General features: G+C 50.8%; 1 protein-coding gene across 11 annotated transcripts in view; it reads left to right on the top strand.

Annotated features, from left to right (window-relative positions):
* TRAF3 (TNF receptor associated factor 3) overlaps positions 1-15397 on the top strand; it is a 130049-nt gene extending 114652 nt beyond the window's left edge. For 9 of the 11 annotated variants that reach the window (XM_063793906.1, XM_024348934.3, XM_063793901.1 and 6 more), the window contains 4 exons: positions 414-506; positions 6362-6502; positions 12364-12538; positions 14323-15397. In XM_063793906.1, the coding sequence (XP_063649976.1) occupies positions 414-506; positions 6362-6502; positions 12364-12538; positions 14323-14894 (981 nt within the window). In that variant the 3' untranslated portion in view covers positions 14895-15397. The remainder of the gene's footprint in view (positions 1-413; positions 507-6361; positions 6503-12363; positions 12539-14322) is intronic. The other 2 variants (XM_063793904.1, XM_063793905.1) reach the window with 1 other exon arrangement.
* Positions 15398-18588: the final 3191 nt, after the last annotated feature.

Genomic DNA, 18588 nt, shown 5'->3' on the forward strand with positions numbered 1-18588 from the left:
ATCTTGCTACAACTACAGGTATCTAAACATTTTCCACTTATGCTATATTTTAATGGGAAAAATAGTTTATAATAGGTCAAGAATGAGTTTAAAATTTAATTTCTTGATATTACAAGTGTCAACCCTTGATAAGAAGCCACTTGAGATGAGCTGAAGGGATGCGGAGATAACCCTGAGATGCTCACTGTGGCACTGCAGGGTGCTGGCTCTGCTGCTCCTGGCGGCCTCCTCACCTGCACGCAGTAGCCAGGTGGCCCTGAGCTCCTCCTTAGGCGCAGAGATTCCCTGTTCACTTGACGCAAATAGGTCTCCCCTCTTTGTGTTTAGTGCTGCTTTTAGGGTCGTATGTTAGCCTTTCTGCCCTTTGAAATGCAGCGAGGTTCGCTGAATGCCTCACATGTTTGCTCTCGCAGGGGACAAACCAGCAGATAAAGGCCCACGAGGCCAGCTCCGCCGTGCAGCACGTCAACCTGCTGAAGGAGTGGAGCAACTCGCTCGAAAAGAAGGTGGGCTGCACGCTTTCCTGCTGCTATGGGATTTGTATCATCTCTTCAGATTATTTAAAGACAAAACCTTTTTGTAGTTATTAATGGGTTTTGGATAAAAGAAACTGTATCAAGAGAATGTCAAAAAAAAAAACTCTGTGTGATCTTGAGCTTATAAATGAAGGTGTTTTATTTTTGTTCTTTGTTTTTTAATTGCCAAGCAAATGTGAAGTGCTTTTTTAAAGTCAGTCACATTGTGATTATTTTAGCATCCATCCAGCACAGAGATGATCAGATGCCCAGTCCCCACCCTGCTGTTTTTTTTTTTGTAAACAAAGTTTTATTGGAAGACAGCCATCCTTACTCACTCTGTGTTGTCTGTGGCTTCTTTTGCTCGAAAGCAGCAGAGTTAAGAGACATGTGGACTGTACCGCTTGAGATACTGACTACTTGGCTCTTTACAGAATAAGTTTGCCAGCCCTGACCTGGGTGGTTACCCCTCTAAATGTGTTAAACTTCTGTGTTTTTTACAAGAGACAAACAGGAAAAAATATTTGATATGATTACAATTGATTTTGTCATTTGACACCTTGTGAAACTTGGTGCGCTCTCCACATAGACAGGGCCACTTCCCAAAGAGACTCTCCCATGCTGTTCTTTTTTTTTTTTTTTTTTCCGAGACGGAGTTTTGCTCTTGTAGCCCAGGCTGGAATGCAGTGGTGCGATCTTGGCTCACTGCAACACCTCTGCCTCCCTGGTTCAAGCAATTCTCCTGCCTCAGCCTCCCGAGTAGCTGGTATTACAGGTGCGCACCACCACACCCAGCTAATTTTTGTATTTTTAGTAGAGATGGGGTTTCTCCATGTTGGTCAGGCTGGTCTCAAACTCCCGACCTCAGGTGATCTGCCTGCCTCGGCCTCCCAAAGTGCTGGGATGACAGGCGTGAGCCACCACGCCCAGCCTCCATGCTGTTCTTAAGAGGCCTTCATTGCAGGCCTATAGGCGCAGGAGCAAGCACCTTCCTCCAGTAATGCTGGTTCTCAGTGGAGTTTGTTCTGTGATGTTCAGCTCAGTGGGGCCTTCTTTTCATGAGAAGATGAAAACCTCTAAGAATGGATAGAGAAGAAGTTGTTATAGGATCTACCATTGTGGCTTAATTACAAAAATATAAACTTAATTCAATATTCAACAAACGTCTATTGAGAACTTGTAGTAGGAGGATACTATGGTGAATTAGAACAGCCAGTGGAGTTGACATTTGAGTTTCGTAAAGATTTGAATGTCTTGTTTCCAGTGTTAAATCCCAGCAATTTAAAATGTAAATATACTGCAAGGAGTCTAAAATTTTAAATAGAAAGATTTCCCTTTAATCTGCCATAAGAGAGTGTTGCATGTAAATGCTTGAGCTGAGCTTGAGAAGCAGCAGGAGGATCGGCATCCTGTGCACACACACGGAGCAGAACAGCGCTGATGAGCAGCAGTGCCGGACTCATATTCGCAGAATCCTGGCCATCTTCCCGTGAGCATAGAGCATCTGCTCTGAGTTCAACAATGGTTTACCTAGGAATCTTTTTTTTTCCCTCTTTTTGAAGCTGGCATTTTATTTCTGTCTTTTTAAAATTATAGGCATAGATCACAGGCTTCTTATCTTTCATAGATGCTATGTTTCTCATTTAGAAGGTTCTTCCTTTCATTTTAAGGATAGGCTTTGTGGCCGGGCATGGTGGCTCATGCCTGTAATCCCAGCACTTTGGGAGGCTGAGGCTGAGGCTGAGGTCGGGAGTTCAAGACCAAGCTGGCCAACATGGTGAAACCCCGTCTCTACCAAAAAAAAAAAAAAATACAAAAATTACGCCAGCATAGTGGCAGGCGCCTATAGTCCCAGCTACTTGGGAGGCTGAGGCAGGAGAGTTGCTTGAACCCGAGAGGTGGAGTTTGCAGTGAGCCAAGATCGCGCCACTGCACTCCAGCCTGGGCGACAGAATGAGACTGTCTCAAAAAAAAAAAAAAAAAAAGGAATGGGCTTTGTTACTGCTGTGTTAGATACACAGTAGTTGAACAGGTCTGCAGCACATGGTTATCCAGCAGGATGGTTGTGGACCGTGGTGTCATCTGGCAGCCTTTCGGGGCCTAATCCCTGTGGGGATTCGACTCCTTCCTTTCTGTTCTGTGCTCTTTTCCCCACTGAAAGTGAATGGTTTGCATCATTGGAAACCCCAGGACATACCAGAGCAGCCCGCCCACACACAGTGCAGCAGTTTCTCACTCTGTCAATGCCTCATGTGTTTAAACTATCTCCAGCCAAGTCACGATGGAAGCCCCGAGAGTGCAGGATGCATAACTGTGCACTTCCCTCTTGGACGTTGCCAAAGGACTGATCTCTCCCGGACTCTGTCCATCAGAGCAGAGTCCTCGCCCTGTTGTCAGGCCAGCCAGCTCGGCTCTGCACGTTCTCATTGTGCTCACGAGAAGGTGTATGGTGCCCTTTGCTAGGTCCAAAAGCAAAGGCTGGACAAACAGCAGAGATATTTATGTTTACTTAAAATGGGAATTTATTTCTTATTATAGAATTATTTAGTTGGAATTTCTTAGGTTATTTTGTTCATCTGTCTTAGAAAATAGAATGTTTGAGCGGGTTCAAAAAGACTGATCCTCAGCTGGGCGCGGTGGCTCATGCCTGTAATCCTAGCACTTTGGGAGGCCGAGGCGGGCGGATTGCCTGAGCTCGGGAGTTCGAGACCAGCCTGGGCAACACGGTGAAACCCCGTCTCTACTAAAATACAAAAAATTAGCTAGGAGTGCTGGTGTGCGCCTGTGATCCCAGCTACTCGGGAGGCTGAGGCAAGAGAATGGCGTGAACCCGGGAGGCAGAGGTTGCAGTGAGCCAAGATCATGCCACTGCATTCCAGCCTGGGCGACAGAGTGAGACTCGTCTCCAAAAAAAAAAGACTGATCCTCACATTCATAGTCAAACTAAAGAAAAACTGCAAAATCTGGACTTAAAAACACCCATTTTATATTTTAAGAGAGCTTAAATGGAGGGGAAATGTAAAGCCCACCAAAGTGGGCTGGAGTAAAGGATGTTCTCATTGCAGAGAACCTCGGACCTCCTGGGCCGGTGTTTTGCCGGCTCCTTGGAACACACCTGCCAGGTGGACTTTCCTGTGCCTATGGCATCTCCCTGCTAGAAGAGTGGAAGCAGTGATCTGCAGGACCTGGGAGTTGGATTCTTTGATTAAATAAATAAATAAGTAGTTTAAATAAGGGAAGTCCTAAAGTGAAAGAAGTTGAGTTTAGTGTGGCATGATGTGTGTTCATTGCTGTAAGCTGCTTCTGCTCATACTCAACTGCTTGATTTGTTGGAGAGCAGTGGCTCAATTATGGCTCACTGCAGCCTCGACCTCCCGGGCTCAAGTGATCCCATCCAGCCTCCCCAGTAGCTGGGACTGTAGGCGTTTGCACCACGCCTGGCTAATTTTTGTGTTTTTTGGTAGAGATGGGGTTTCGCCATGTTGTTATCCAGGCTGGTCTTCAATTCCTTGGGCTCAAGTGGTCCGTCTGCCTCAGCCTTCCAAAGTGCTGAGACTACACGTATGAGCCATCACAGCTGGCCTATTGACAATGTTTTGGAGACATTACTGAGATTTTTTCAAAAGAGTTGGCATACATGTCATCTTTTTGCAGGGATATGAGAATAAAGAGTCTGAGAATTCTGTCCCGTCTTTGACAGATGGAAATGAATGAATTGTTACTTTCAGAGGGACACAACTACCACGCGATGCTGCATATGGCCCGCTCCACATTCGTGCAGGTTGATCACTTGTAGGAGTTCATGGACGTTATGAGGCAAGGAAGGAAGGAAAGCCTTTGCGGAGTAAAATCCTAGGAAAGTGAAGTTATATTTTGCCCATGAGACATTGCAAGTTTTGTATTCCTTAGTAAATACATACTTGTTTTAAAATAAGACGGTGATTGCTTCAAAAGATGTCTCTTGACTTGGCCAACTGTGCCGAATATGAAAAGGACACCCATCTTTAGGCTGGCCACCCTTTAGATGGACAGCATCGGGAGTCAGCTCTTTATCACATCTGGTTTTGTGCCGAGATGCCCTCGGGCCATCACCTTTGTGACCACTGGTCCCCACGCATTGGTGGTTGTAGAGCGTACATCGTTGGAGAGGCACACATCGGATCTGGCACAGAGCTTAGGGTCTTCTGGGGTGGAGACCACCACCCCAATGGATAGACAGAGACACTCGTTAATAGATGGGGGATCAAGATGCCCTTTGTAAAAATCTTGTGAGAAAGAAACCCTCGTTGGAGTTACCCTTGAACTTTTCATCTTTGAGACCGGGTGTTAATTTGTCTTTGGGAGCTAATTATCTTTCAGAAAGATTTTGGAAAGGTCAAATGTGGGGTTTGGAAATGCTCACTCAGCAAGCCCTCCCTTTGGCTGATGTGGGTTGCAGGGGCTCTTCTGCGCTTCCGTGGAAGGGTATCCTCAGGCATCAGCTCTGCCTCTCCGTGTTGAGGGTGAGCAGGCTGGCCCCAAGGGTGTAGCACCCATGTAATTTTTTGTATTCTCATCACGCTCTCATTATGTTGGCAGAGCTGTTCAAACTGCAGGGTGTGGCCCCTGGGTGGATGTGAAATAATTTAGTAGGTTGTGACCAGCATTGTTTATATTTATGGGGTACAGTGTAATGTTTTGGTATATACACACACACATTGCGGAATAATTAAATCGAGCTAATTAACATATCCATCACATCACTTTGTTTAAAATCTGCTCCCCCAGCAGTCTTGAAACACACGTTAGTATGAATCACAGTCACCATGCTGTTCAGTGGGCTCAAAAACGTCCGCCCGTCTGTCTAACTGAGGCTCTGTGCCCTTTGCCCAGCAGCTCCACAAGCCTACCCCCACTACCCACCTCCACCAGCCCGGGTAACCACCATTCCCTGCTTCGGTGAGCTTGACTTTTTTAGATCCCACATCTAAATGAGAGTGCATCGTGTTTGCCTTTCTGTGCCTGGCTTATTTCAGTTAGCATAACATCCTCCAGGGACTAGTATTTTCTTAAATGAAATGGAATAAAAAAAAAATCAGGGTGCATTGTAAATTATTAGGGTAAGTACAGCTTTATGACATCTGTTTTCAGGGATACACACACACGTTGGTATAAGTGGGGTGATACATAAGCATCTGTTTCTTACTATGTTACCTGGTCAACAATTGAAAAATACTCTGATAAAAGATTTGCTAGTTTTTAGCAAAAACTTGAAAAAGCATCTGATTTATTCTGAAATTCACTCAGCCGCTGCACTTTGCCTCACCCTAATTACTGGAAGAGATTCTGAGAAACACTGTTTATAGCATTCCCTATTAAATTAGGACTGGCTGGGTATGGTGACTCACACCTCTAATCCCAACTCTTTGAGAGGCTGAGGTAGGAGGATCACTTTAGGCCAGGAGTTTGAGACCAGCCTGGGCAACATAGCAAGACCCTATCTCTAAAAAAATTATTTTTTTAAAGCCTAACCAGACACGGTGGTGGCATGTACCTGTAGGCCTAGCTTACTCAAGAGGCTGAAGTGGGAGGATTACTTGAGCCCAGGAGGTCAAGGCTGCAGTGAGCTATGATTGCACCACTGCACTCCAGCCTGGGGACAGAGCAAGACCCTGTCTCTAGAGGGGAAAAAAAAGAAAGAAAGAAAAGTACCAGGACTGTCATTTTCTGTGTGAAGGGATTTTTTTCTTCTGAAACTCTGTCAATAAGCTAACAGAAGGCCTATATTGTGAAAATTTAATTGATATCGTTGTTAATTAATATGAAAACCACTTTTGGTTACATTAATTAAAGAATTTCTTTTTTAGGTTTCCTTGTTGCAGAATGAAAGTGTAGAAAAAAACAAGAGCATACAAAGTTTGCACAATCAGATATGTAGCTTTGAAATTGAAATTGAGAGACAAAAGGAAATGCTTCGAAATAATGAATCCAAAATCCTTCATTTACAGGTAAGAATCTTAGGACTACGGCCAGATCAAAGGGTGGAGGAGCTTGCCTGTGTTCCCCTTAAGGGTTTCTTAGCAAACTGCTTGAGCTGAGTCCTTGACCTTTGCAAGCAGAAAGGCAACTGATTTCTCTGGCCTAAGTGAAGGCTTAGAAAAGGCAGCTGGACTAGCACAGGCCCGGCCTGGGAAGCCGCAGGTCAGCGTTTTCAAACTGCCTTTTCTCTGGAGAGCAAGCCTCCACCCCTCTTCCATGCCTTTGATCTACCGTTGGAGAAATAAGATGCGAAGCTTGTATTTGTTAAATTAGCTGTTTTTATTATTTAAGATTTCGTATTGTTCATGAGTAGTTGCTGTGTGCAAAGTCTCACTTCCTGCAGTGAGGTGCTGTGCAGTCCAGCTACTCTGTTGTGAGCTTTCCAGTGACACGCGCTCACCCGCTGGGTTTCACTGTGGAAATCCACACGCACCTCCAGAAGAACAAACCAGTGAACCTTTGCTGCCCTGAATAGAGGCGATGATGTAAAGGGGACTGATGAAATGTCGCTTCTCCTGTCTTCTGTCGTCACAGGTGTCTGTGGGGTGCTTGTTAATAGATGATCATTGTAGATGCTCTCTGCACATTCACTTACTCGTGTGCGTTTGTGATAGCACTTCCCATGGGTGTGTCACACACCGTGGAAGAATCACTCATGTCACTGAAGGGCCTGAACTTAGACGGTATGTCCCTAGATTATCTGGAAGAGAAACTACTTCTAATAGCACAGAGTCATGGCATCTTTGAGAATGCCTTTTCTCCAATTTTTGACATTGGAGATGAGTCATAGTGACTTGAATTGCGTAGGGATTTATTAAATTAATTTCATTTTTATTATACTTTGTAGTTATCCAGAGAGAAAAGGAGAAAACACAATGAAACATTAGATTGTATTAGAAAAGGCACAAGTCATTAGCATTAAATCAAGCCAAATAAAGTACAATGTTTCTTAAAACACCAAGCCTCCCGCTGGAAGCCCCTAGCATTTTGCTGAGGGCCCAGTGATGTGTCAGTCATCAGACTGGCCAAGGCGACTGGTCAGGCCACTGCTGTGGGGCCCTGGCCATCCTGTGGCCCGCCTGCACCTGCGCTCCCTGGCAAGCAGCTCTGGCTGTTCATGAGATTATTGTTGTGTTTTGACCTGGGGCTCAGAGAGGCACTGGAAAGGCCGGGGAAATCACCTCTTAAAATAGCCACAACAGAAGGAAGAATGCACAAGTACTGGATTCATTTACAACAAAAAGTTAGAATATACACAGTGATGTACCAACACCCCATCCCAAACCTCACATTTCCTCTGCATTCATCTTCAGTTTCTCCCCTTCCAGTCAGGTGTTGTCATTTACTTTCCTTTTTAGTCGAGTTTAATCACTCTATGGTATGTGATTTCTACTTGAAAACTTTTGTGATTGGATGAACCAATGAAGCATAAGTCAGAAAGAAAGGGGGAAGCCAAGTTGCCAAGGGCAGAGAAGTGAGGATGGAGTGGTGACGGCAGCGGTCAGTGTCCCTTGACCTGTGACGAGTAGAAGGTGATGGCGCACCTGCCTCTTCCCCACAGGAGGCTGGGCGTGGCGGAGAGCAGGTTGTGTTTAGGGAAGGGACTCAGAGCAGGCTGCCCGCGCCTGATTCCCCTGAGTGCAGGGACACGGCTCTGCCTGAAACATGTGAAAACTCTTCTCCATGTGACCTGTTGAGCAGGCGTGGTCTACACAGAAGGTCCTTCCAACCGTGTGGTTTTTTGAAAGGGGAAATTCAGTGTTACCTTTGGGACCACTGTGGGGTTGGTGGTCTTTGGCCAGGAGGATTCTGCACTGTCCATCCTCAGGAAATGCTGATTGAAAGCCTTCTGATGCCCAGAGGTGCTGGCTGTGTGGGAGCTGCACGGGGCCAGGCCATCCCTCTGCTGCTGCAGGCCCCGCCTACCCTCTTGAGCAGCAGCCCAGCTCAGCCGTGTTCCCCACTGTTTCATCCTCAGAGCCCTTCCTGTTGCCCCAGGAAGGGTTTATAGTAAAATCTTACTGTGGCCCAGAAAACCTCTGTGCCTGGCCACCGGTCACCTTCCCAGCTTCGCCCCACTCCCTGCGCTAAAGTGGACCCGCTCATTGTTCCTTGACAAGCTCCATGCTGCTGCACAGATGTCTTTTTCTCCTGCTTCCCTTCCTGGCCAGCTCCAGGCACTCCTCCAGCCATGTTTGTGGACCAGCTAGGTGATGAGGGCACACGTCACTTGGGGTCTTCTTCTTTCTTCCTTGTCTGATTCTCCAGTAGACCCTAAAGCCCTGGTGATGGCGGGAGTCGAAGCACAGAGGGCCCGATGGCCTGGCTGTGGCAGTGGGGGTGCAGGCGGGGGGTCAAGGAGTGGAATTCAAGAGTGTCTTTGCTTTTTTGCCTGTCCGGGGAATGATGAGTTCTTAATACTTTACTTCTTAAATATCCTGTTTTTCTTTATTAAGAAGACAGCCAGGCCGGATGCAGTGGCTCACATCTGTAATCCCAGCACTTTGGGAGGCCGAGGCGGGCGGATCACGAGGTCAGGAGATCGAGACCATCCTGGCTAACACGGTGAAACCCCGTCTCTACTAAAAATACAAAAAATTAGCCAGGCGCGGTGGCGGGCGCCTGTAGTCCCAGCTACTCGGGAGGCAGAGGCAGGAGAATGGTGTGAACCCGGGAGGCGGAACTTGCAGTGAGCCGAGATAGCGCCGCTGCAGTCAGGCGTGGGAGAAAGAGCAAGACTCCGTCTCAAAAAAAAAAAAAAAAAAAAAAAGAAGACAGCCTAGGCCGGTAGGCCGGACACGGTGGCTCACACCCATATTCCCAGCACTTTGGAAGGCTGAGGCGGGTGGATCACGAGGTCAGGAGTTCAAGACCAGCCTGGCCAAGATGGCGAAACCCCGTCTCTACTAAAAATAGAAAAATTAGCTGGGCGCAGTGGCAGGCATCTGTAATCCCAGCTACTCGGGAGGCTGAGGCAGAAGAATCGCTTGAACCCAGGCGGCAGAGGTTGCAGTGAGCAAAGATTGCGCCATTGCACTCGAGACTGGGTGACAGAGCAAGACTGTCTCAAAGAAAAAAAAGAAGATAGCATAGGTGCGAGCATGACCCAGGCTTCTGGTGTCAGTGGACTAGATGAACTGGTGGTTCTTACAGTCGGGGTCCACAGGGCCCACGTAGAGGAGCACGCACTGGGACAGAAGGCAGGGACGTCCATCCACGCGGCCTTCACTCAGGCTGCCGGCACCACTGGGCTTCTCACAGTGCCGGGCTTGTGTGCCAGGGTCGCAGTGGCCTGAGAGTGAGGCATCACAGCAGGTGACACGGTTGCAGCCCTGGCATGCAAGTGTGTAAGGCTCACGGGCTGATGCTCCCTGAAGGCAAACCTTCTGATTTGGATTGTTGATGTGGAGTGCAGTCTGTCTCTTCAGCTCTGTGTCGGAGTCTTTTTTCTGTACAATTCCACACCTGCACTTGAGATTTATTTTTTATAGAAACTGCAGTGACTGAGTGTAGACCGTTCTTCAAGGATGAAATCACGTTTGCTGCGTTTTAGAGAACACTTGATGTGACTCTGCGTTCTGCTTTGAAATGGTGCCATTGATACAGATGAAGTGCCTGTTTTAAAAATAGCCCGAGTTCCCTTGCTGCTCATGGAGACGCCTTTTATTTAGTCGTGCTGGTCTGTGCATGCGGTGCACGCATGTTGTGTGTTCGTGACTCGGGGGCCCCTGCTGTGTGGGGGAGTCCTTGCTGGAGACTCCCCGTTCTGTGCTTGAGGTCAGGCGTGCCCTTGCGTAGCACAATCGCAGGGAGGGGTGGCTCGGTGCCATCCCCCTCTTAACCTCGGGGGCCTGAGGCTCAGCGTGAGGCGCAGCTTGTCTTGGGCCACCCTGCCTGGGACTCATGCTTCATTTCGGGGTTTGCTAAGTTACAAAGGGCGTCTCTCAGACCTCTGTTGATCAGGTTTTCATTAACTTTCCCCTGCCACTCGCGAGCACCCCTGCCAGCTCAGTGTGCGTGTTAGAAGGTGGAGATGCGAGAGGCTTCCGGTGCTCACTAGAGGAGCCGTGTATTTGGATGTTCAGTGTCGTCAGTGGTATTGTCCCCCAGCAAATAGACTTGGTGAGCTAATTAAATATCCTTCTGAACATGTATGATTGTGTAAAATAAAGGGACAGTGACAGTGTCAGTTTAAAGGGACAGTGACAGTGGAAAGAGGTGTTCTTTAGAGAAATTATCCTTACTTTTTAGAGGTTAACTAATATCATGTTTCTTGGAAAGAACAGGAAGAATAACACTGCTTTTACGCCCAAAAAGCCACCCAGACCTGTCATGTTTGTGTCTTTGTGGTTAATAACAGCCAGCAAAGGTGCTGAAACCTAGATGTTTAAAAATAGACTTCCAAAAGGAGAAGTGAATTCAGGGGGCCCTGGGGCCCGCCCCTCGAGCACCCGGTGTGGCCCGCAGCTTGTGAGGTGGCTCAGTCATTCCACAGCTGCATTGAGCACTAAACTCTCCAGCCATCACAAGCTGCTTGAAAATGCACATCATTTTTTGAAGTGAAAACCCTTTAAGTCCCTGGCTTCATCTCACAGGTGGACACTCCAGCCCCTTAACACAGACTGGGCCACCAGGGCTGAGTACAGCTCCCACCCCTCGAGGTAGTGACAAATATGAGCAGCCTGTGTGTTTTGGGAAAGGGCTTTCTGAATTAGTTAAATGAAGTAGCATAAAGTCAGGCCTGGTTACTGGCAGCCTCGTGTGTTCGTGGCAGGGTTTCTGCGTTCCTGCCTCCCTTGCTGGGGCCTGGCAGCCTGAGTGTGGAGCTGGAGGGGGAAGACCCCTGCGTCTGCAGCATCGGCCCACTGGGTTTCACCTAGGGCCTGAGGACATGCCTTGGGGCCCTTTCCTGCCACCATCCAGGTGGGAGGGGTCTGAGGAGTGGGAGTCTTCTCCTGGGACCCTGGGGTCGTTCTGGGGAACCCCCTGCAGCCACAGAGACAGGACTGTGCTTCTGCCCCAGACCCAGCAGCAGGGTAGGAGGCCTTTAGACGTTCCAAGGGAAGATGAGGCCACATGGGCATGATTCTGGCATCCTAAACCTGAGACCCTGTGGCAGCCATGCAGGGCCACCTGTCCCGTGGGACCTGCACTTACAGGGGTGAGGCCTCTCTGGGAAGCAGGGACCCTCTGTATTATGGCCCCCGAGGTATACGAGGGCTGCAGAGGAGATGTCCATTGGAGCCTTGTGGCCCCGCACAGGTGCTGTGGCCTGGGAGAAGAGCTGGGAGGGACACGTGGGAGTGTGAGGGTGAGGTCGGATCCTGGTATCTGAACAGGAGAGCTGGTGGGGTTGGCTGATGCCAGGGTGTGGGTGTGTGAGAAACAGGCGGGCAGGCGGCACCACTGCCACTGTGAAACAGGGAAGCCTGGGCAGGGGCTGTGGGCAGCAGAAGCATGAGCTGCTGCCTGCCCCAGAGACAGTGGAGACCTCTCCCCTGGTCTTCTGAACACTTGCCACCTGTCACTTCGCTTTCCTGATGGCTCTCTGTTGACAAAGCAAGCTGACTTAGTGGAGCCTCCTGTTGTTTTCTTCCATGTGGCTTCATGTCACCTCGAGTGCTCCCTGCCGGCACAAGCACTTGATCCCAGAGAGCTCCCAGGAGGCCTGATGCAGAGCCCCGCTCCTGGAGTCAGAGCCGCGGGTGGCAGGCCTCATACAGGGGCCTCTGACTGTTCTGCTCCTAGCCTGTCTGTATTTGATGGAAGGTGGTGCAGCATTTTCCGAGTCCTAACTGTGTTTTGCTTTTTAACACCTTTGGTTTGGAAGCGAGTGATAGACAGCCAAGCAGAGAAACTGAAGGAGCTTGACAAGGAGATCCGGCCCTTCCGGCAGAACTGGGAGGAAGCAGACAGCATGAAGAGCAGCGTGGAGTCCCTCCAGAACCGCGTGACCGAGCTGGAGAGCGTGGACAAGAGCGCGGGGCAAGTGGCTCGGAACACAGGTGAGGCAGGGGCCGGGGCCGGGCCAGCAGTGTGCATCTGGGCCCCGGGCGAGTGCTGGGGCGGGGTCCGTGGGATGAGGGCTATGTTAGGTACATGTGCCTTAGGACAGTTCTTTCTAATTATGGGTAACACGCAGAGGTGTGATGACTTTCCTACTGAAAGTCCCCCAGCAAAGACAAACGTTTCCCGCGCAGGCTTGTCCCCTCCGTGTGAGGCCCTACATGGTGTAGAAAGTAGGGGCAGCTGCAGCCACGGGAAGCTGCAAAGCCCTCCTGAGAGAGACTGGCCGCAGGGTGACCCACAGGACAGGCCCAAGCGCAGATGGCAGAGGCCAGGACCTGCTGGTCGGGGCGCCCCAGACCCCACTCCTAAGGGCCAGGGGGCAGCAGTCCCACTGCGCTCTGCCAGTATGTTTCTGATCCACAAGCAGATGTGGGCCTATGGCTTTGGGGACTGAAAGAGTATTGGGAATATTTACATAAGGAGGATTAATGGCAGAAAGGAACACAGATTACCGGTGTGTGTGGGGGGCCGGATGAAGCAGGCAGAGAATGAGGTTGGAGGAGAGGGGAGCAGCTTCGCCTCCAAGAGAGCAGAGGCCACCTGCGGGTGCTGAGGCCGGAGGGAGGAGTGGGGAGAGCACAGCTGTCTCCTGCTCCCAGGAGCTCCCACCAGTGGGCTTCCCAGGAAGCCACAGTGGAGCACTCTGTCTTGGACCCTGCAGTGAGGTGTCCTTTGACACACAGGCAGGTCAACCGCCCAGGACATCCCCTGTCAGCAGTCTGTGCCTAGTAATGTGTCCAGACAGACAGGGCTGTGGGCATGAGAGCTGTGGTAGAACTGGGGCAGGGACCTGGGCTCTTCCCTGGGAGGTGGTGGCCTCAGGACATCTGTCTACACAGTTTTGCTGGTGTTACCCCCAGAAACCACAGTGATTTTTATATTGTTGCTTCAGATGCTGGTATGACTGGGCATGGTGGTGTGGCCTATAGTCCCAGTGCTTTGGGAGGCTGAGGCAGGAGGATTATTTAAGCTCAGGAGTTTGATGCCAGCCTGAGCAACAGAGCAAGACCTTGCCTCTTTAAAAATTAAAAAATGAGGCCGGGTGCAGTGGCTCACGCCTGTAATCCCAGCACTTTGGGAGGCTGAGGTGGGCAGATCACGAGGTCAGGAGATTGAGATCATCCTGGCTAACAAGGTAAAGCCCCATCTCTAGTAAAAATACAAAAAGTTAGCCGGGCATGGTGGCGGGCGCCTGTAGTCCCAGCTACTCGGGAGGCTGAGGCAGGAGAATGGTGTGAACCCGGGAGGCGGAGCTTGCAGTGAGCCGAGATTGCGCCACTGCACTCCAGCCTGGGCGACAGAGCGAGACTCCATCTCAAAAAAAAAAAAAAAAAAAGAGCCAGGCACGGTGTCTCACGCCTGTAATCCCAGCACTTTGGGAGATCGAGGCAGGTGGATCACCTGAGGTCAGAAGTTCGAGACCAGCCTGGCCAACATGGCGAAACCCTGTCCCTACTAAAAATACAAAAATTAGCCAGGCGTGGTGGCGGGCACCTCTAATCCCAGCTGCTCAGGAGGCTGAGACAGGAGAATCGCTTGAACCTGGGAGGCAGAGGTTGCAGTCAGCTGAGATGGTGCCACTGCACTCCAGTCTGGGCAACAGAGCGAGACTCCGTCTCAAAAAAATGAAATAAAATAACGAGTGCTGGTTCAGCTTTGCTTTCCTAACCTCTCTGACGTTCACCTGTCTCATTCACCAAACCCTCCTCACCTGTGGCAGGCCTGCTGGAGTCCCAGCTGAGCCGGCATGACCAGATGCTGAGTGTGCACGACATCCGCCTAGCCGACATGGACCTGCGCTTCCAGGTCCTGGAGACCGCCAGCTACAATGGAGTGCTCATCTGGAAGATTCGCGACTACAAGCGGCGGAAGCAGGAGGCCGTCATGGGGAAGACCCTGTCCCTTTACAGCCAGCCTTTCTACACTGGTTACTTTGGCTATAAGATGTGTGCCAGGGTCTACCTGAACGGGGACGGGATGGGGAAGGGGACGCACTTGTCGCTGTTTTTTGTCATCATGCGTGGAGAATATGATGCCCTGCTTCCTTGGCCGTTTAAGCAGAAAGTGACACTCATGCTGATGGATCAGGGGTCCTCTCGACGTCATTTGGGAGATGCGTTCAAGCCCGACCCCAACAGCAGCAGCTTCAAGAAGCCCACTGGAGAGATGAATATCGCCTCTGGCTGCCCAGTCTTTGTGGCCCAAACTGTTCTAGAAAATGGGACATATATTAAAGATGATACAATTTTTATTAAAGTCATAGTGGATACTTCGGATCTGCCCGATCCCTGATGAGTAGCTGGGGAGGTGGATTTAGCAGAAGGCAACTCCTCTGGGGGATTTGAACCGGTCTGTCTTCACTGAGGTCCTCGCGCTCAGAAAAGGACCTTGTGAGACGGAGGAAGCGGCAGAAGGCGGACGCGTGCCGGCGGGAGGAGCCACGCGTGAGCACACCTGACACGTTTTATAATAGACTAGCCACACTTCACTCTGAAGAATTATTTATCCTTCAACAAGATAAATATTGCTGTCAGAGAAGGTTTTCATTTTCATTTTTAAAGATCTAGTTAAGGTGGAAAACATATATGCTAAACAAAAGAAACATGATTTTTCTTCCTTAAACTTGAACACCAAAAAACACACACACACACACACGTGGGGATAGCTGGACATGTCAGCATGTTAAGTAAAAGGAGAATTTATGAAATAGTAATGCAATTCTGATATCTTCTTTCTAAAATTCAAGAGTGCAATTTTGTTTCAAATACAGTATATTGTCTATTTTTAAGGCCTCATCTGGTCTCTGTTTTAATAATTTGTTTGTCAGAAGACCCTGAAGTATATACCTAGGTCTTTTTTTTGAAAGTCTCTAAATTCAGAATCATTTTTTAATTTAAAGTTCTACAAATAATTGTTACTGCAAACATTTTATTTTAAAACGTTGATAGACTGATATTTCTTGGAAGAAAATATAAAATATCAAACACTGGTTATCACTTGTGATAGGAAAGAGAATATTCAACCTGTTGTTATTTCTCGTTAGAAATGTAAACCTTCAAATATCTGTCGTAGTTAATGACACGACTTCACAATTCTGAACGGAGCCTCGCTCATGGATGCTGTGCATCATTTTCAGATTTATAATTGTTTTCACCCTAAAATAGGGCATCCGTTGAACTTTGGAGTTCTAAACAAAATCCTGTAGGTGTTTGGATTCTGCCCCATGTGTTCGGACGAGCTCTCTGTTGCTGACAGCACCGGCCTTCGGTCTCCATGTCAGGGGTGGGCGGGTGACTGCTGAGGGAGGCCCACAGGTGTGTTTCTCCATCCCGTCATCTTGCTGCATGCCGTCAACGGTCTCCGAAAGCAACGTTGTGCGTAGAGCTGGTGGCATACGGCCCACGTGCCTTAGATGGGACATGCTGCTTCTCCACCCTGGGTTTGCGTTGAGCATCATTCTAGAAAGTGCTAGTTTAACCAGACTTTTCTCTCCACCACTAGATCTTTGTCTCTACAAGGGCCCTCAGACACCTCTGCACCTGCTGAGGGGAAGCCAGGCTCCACCGTCGGCTTCTGGAGCCTTCGCTGCTTAATTACCACAGATTCCAAATCTCTAGGCCCCACGAGTGAGCCGCCTGGTCCAAGTACGGCCTGGTCCCACCCTGAGGGAGGCAGGTGTGGAACAGAAGCCGAGCCTCTCCGTGTCCCCACCGGGGCCGTGGGCACCCCCACAGCCCGAAGCAGAACCCTCTGAGCATTCCAGAGACCGCTGCTCGGGGGCCTGCCCAGGCTGACCAACGGGCGCTCCTGACCACCACCCTGGCGGGAAGGGTGGCCACGGGGCCCGTCGTCCCAGCCTGTGCCTGCCCGGATGGCATTTTCTCAACTCACTGTTTACTGTCTCTCAGTGTCCAACTGTGATTAGAAGCCTGGAGCCCGCCCCCTGCACCCCTTTTGCTATGCACCACGCTTCATGGTGCTCTTACCACTGATGGGTGCTACACGCGACGGGTGCTTCTTAGGCAAAACCAATGTGTGCGAACTGTCACACCTGTGCCACTCGCCCACAAGCCGCGCCCACAATTGGCCAGCTGGGCCGTGCACGTCAGACTGCCTGCCTCGGCTCTCCCCGTGGCCGCGCGGGGACAGCTTGGTGGGTGCCCGGTGGCCCACCTGTCTCTGGTGCTGCCATCTGTCCTGGGTGTGCCTTCGCCCCAGTGCCTGCTGGAAGTGCCCTCCGTCGCACCCCTGTGCCCTGAGCTCCCGTGAGGGGCCCGCCGCGCCCTTTCGCGGTCGAAGCGTTCCGTTGTTCTTATCTGCCTTTCCTTTCCCCGCTCTCCTGGGATTACTTTGGGGGAATGAGTATCCTTGGTTCTGCCCTGTGAGGGAGTCGTGTGTCCCTGCTCATAAAGGAAGGACTTCCTGCAGAAGCTGCGGAAAACTACTGTTCCCTCGAAGGTGTCCCCCACCTGAGGCCTGTCCCCTACCTGCCCTCAGGTAGTTTTCCTGAGGCCAGGGGTTAACAACAGGGACATCCCTGCAACTTCCCCTTCACAAAATGTATAATATTAGATGAAGGATATGCAACATCTTGGTCTAGTAAGAACCGTTTCCTCCCCTCTGGGTTGAAGTCCTGGTGTAGCCCCCAGAAGCAGCAGTGCGTGTCACTGGGACGTCTCCAGTAGCCCTTCCCAGGCAGACGCTCCTGGCGGGACGCCATGGGGCCCACCTGAGGGTCCCACAGACGTAACCTGAGTGACAGGAGTCCTTGAGGATGGGATGGCCTGTGTCACACACTTTGTCCTTGAACCTGAGTGATGGGGGTCCTTGAGGATGGGATGGCCTGTGTCACGCGCTTTGTCTTTGTGTTTGGTTGTATCGGGGTCTCTGTTCTGAGTGTGTCTTCCTCTCATGTACTCAACACAGTGGGCAGCAGCCTGGGACGGCGTCCCCTCTCCCGGCGGCGGGCAAGCCTTGCGCTGCTCCACCCTCGGCCTGGGCACCCTCACTTGGCGCTGGCCACCTGGGCCAGCCTGGGGCCATGGTCTCCCTGCAGCTGAGGCCCAGTGGCCCCTTGGGCAGTGATCGGCCATCCCCGCGTCACAGGGCCCTGGCAGCAAGCGGGAAAGGGGGGCGCACACTGTGTGCTTGGGGGTGCTGCTTGTTTACCACACATGACCAGACTCCCAGCAGGACAGAGCTGCTCAGTACTTTACAGAAACCAACTGAGTCGTTTGTGCATGAATTAAGCTGGTCTGCTTCCCCGTCACCTTCATAACAAAACAACGTCCCCTCTCCCCTCGCCTCGAGCAGTTTCTTCAGGACACCGTGGCTCGGGCTGCTCCCTGCTGCCGGGCACGCTGGTTGGCTGGCCTGGGCCCGGCTCACGTGAAGGGTACTGGCTCTTGTGACCACACTGAGCCACGTGCAAGCCGCAGCCGGGCCTGGAAGCCTGACCCTCTGGTTCTAGGGCTTGTCCAGCGGAGCCTGCAGAGCTAGAAGTTGGGGTGTGTCCGTGATGATATGGGGGCCAGGCTGGGAGTAGGGCCTTTCTAGCAGGGTTGGGTGGCTCAGTGAGGGTGTGGAAGTGGGGGACCCACGGGGCCTGGCTTTGGGACTAGACATGCCAGCCCCAGCTGGGCTGGAGGGAGCCTGAGTGAGCCCCGACATACGCTGGGCCTTTCAGCTCGCCGTGCTCTGGTGACACACAGGCGGCCAGGTTGGGATTTGTGTCAATTCTAGGAGCCATCAAGCATGAAAGTGGTTCTGTCTCCTGAGCGCAAGCCTCGCCGGACCCCTGGGCGAAGGCCTGGACTTGCAGATGTGTGTTCCCTGTGCAGGTGGACAGAGGGGGCCCTTATGACCCAGATTGCAGCCCCATTCCACCACCCCTTCCTCCCCAGAGCAGCCTCTGCCGAGGGACAGCACCTGTGTCCCTTCGATGCCACAACAGCCAGTTGAACAGGGGAGCCCTTTGCTCAGGCAG

Source organism: Pan troglodytes, chromosome 15 (genome assembly GCF_028858775.2).
Source record: "Pan troglodytes isolate AG18354 chromosome 15, NHGRI_mPanTro3-v2.0_pri, whole genome shotgun sequence".
NCBI lineage: Eukaryota > Metazoa > Chordata > Mammalia > Primates > Hominidae > Pan > Pan troglodytes.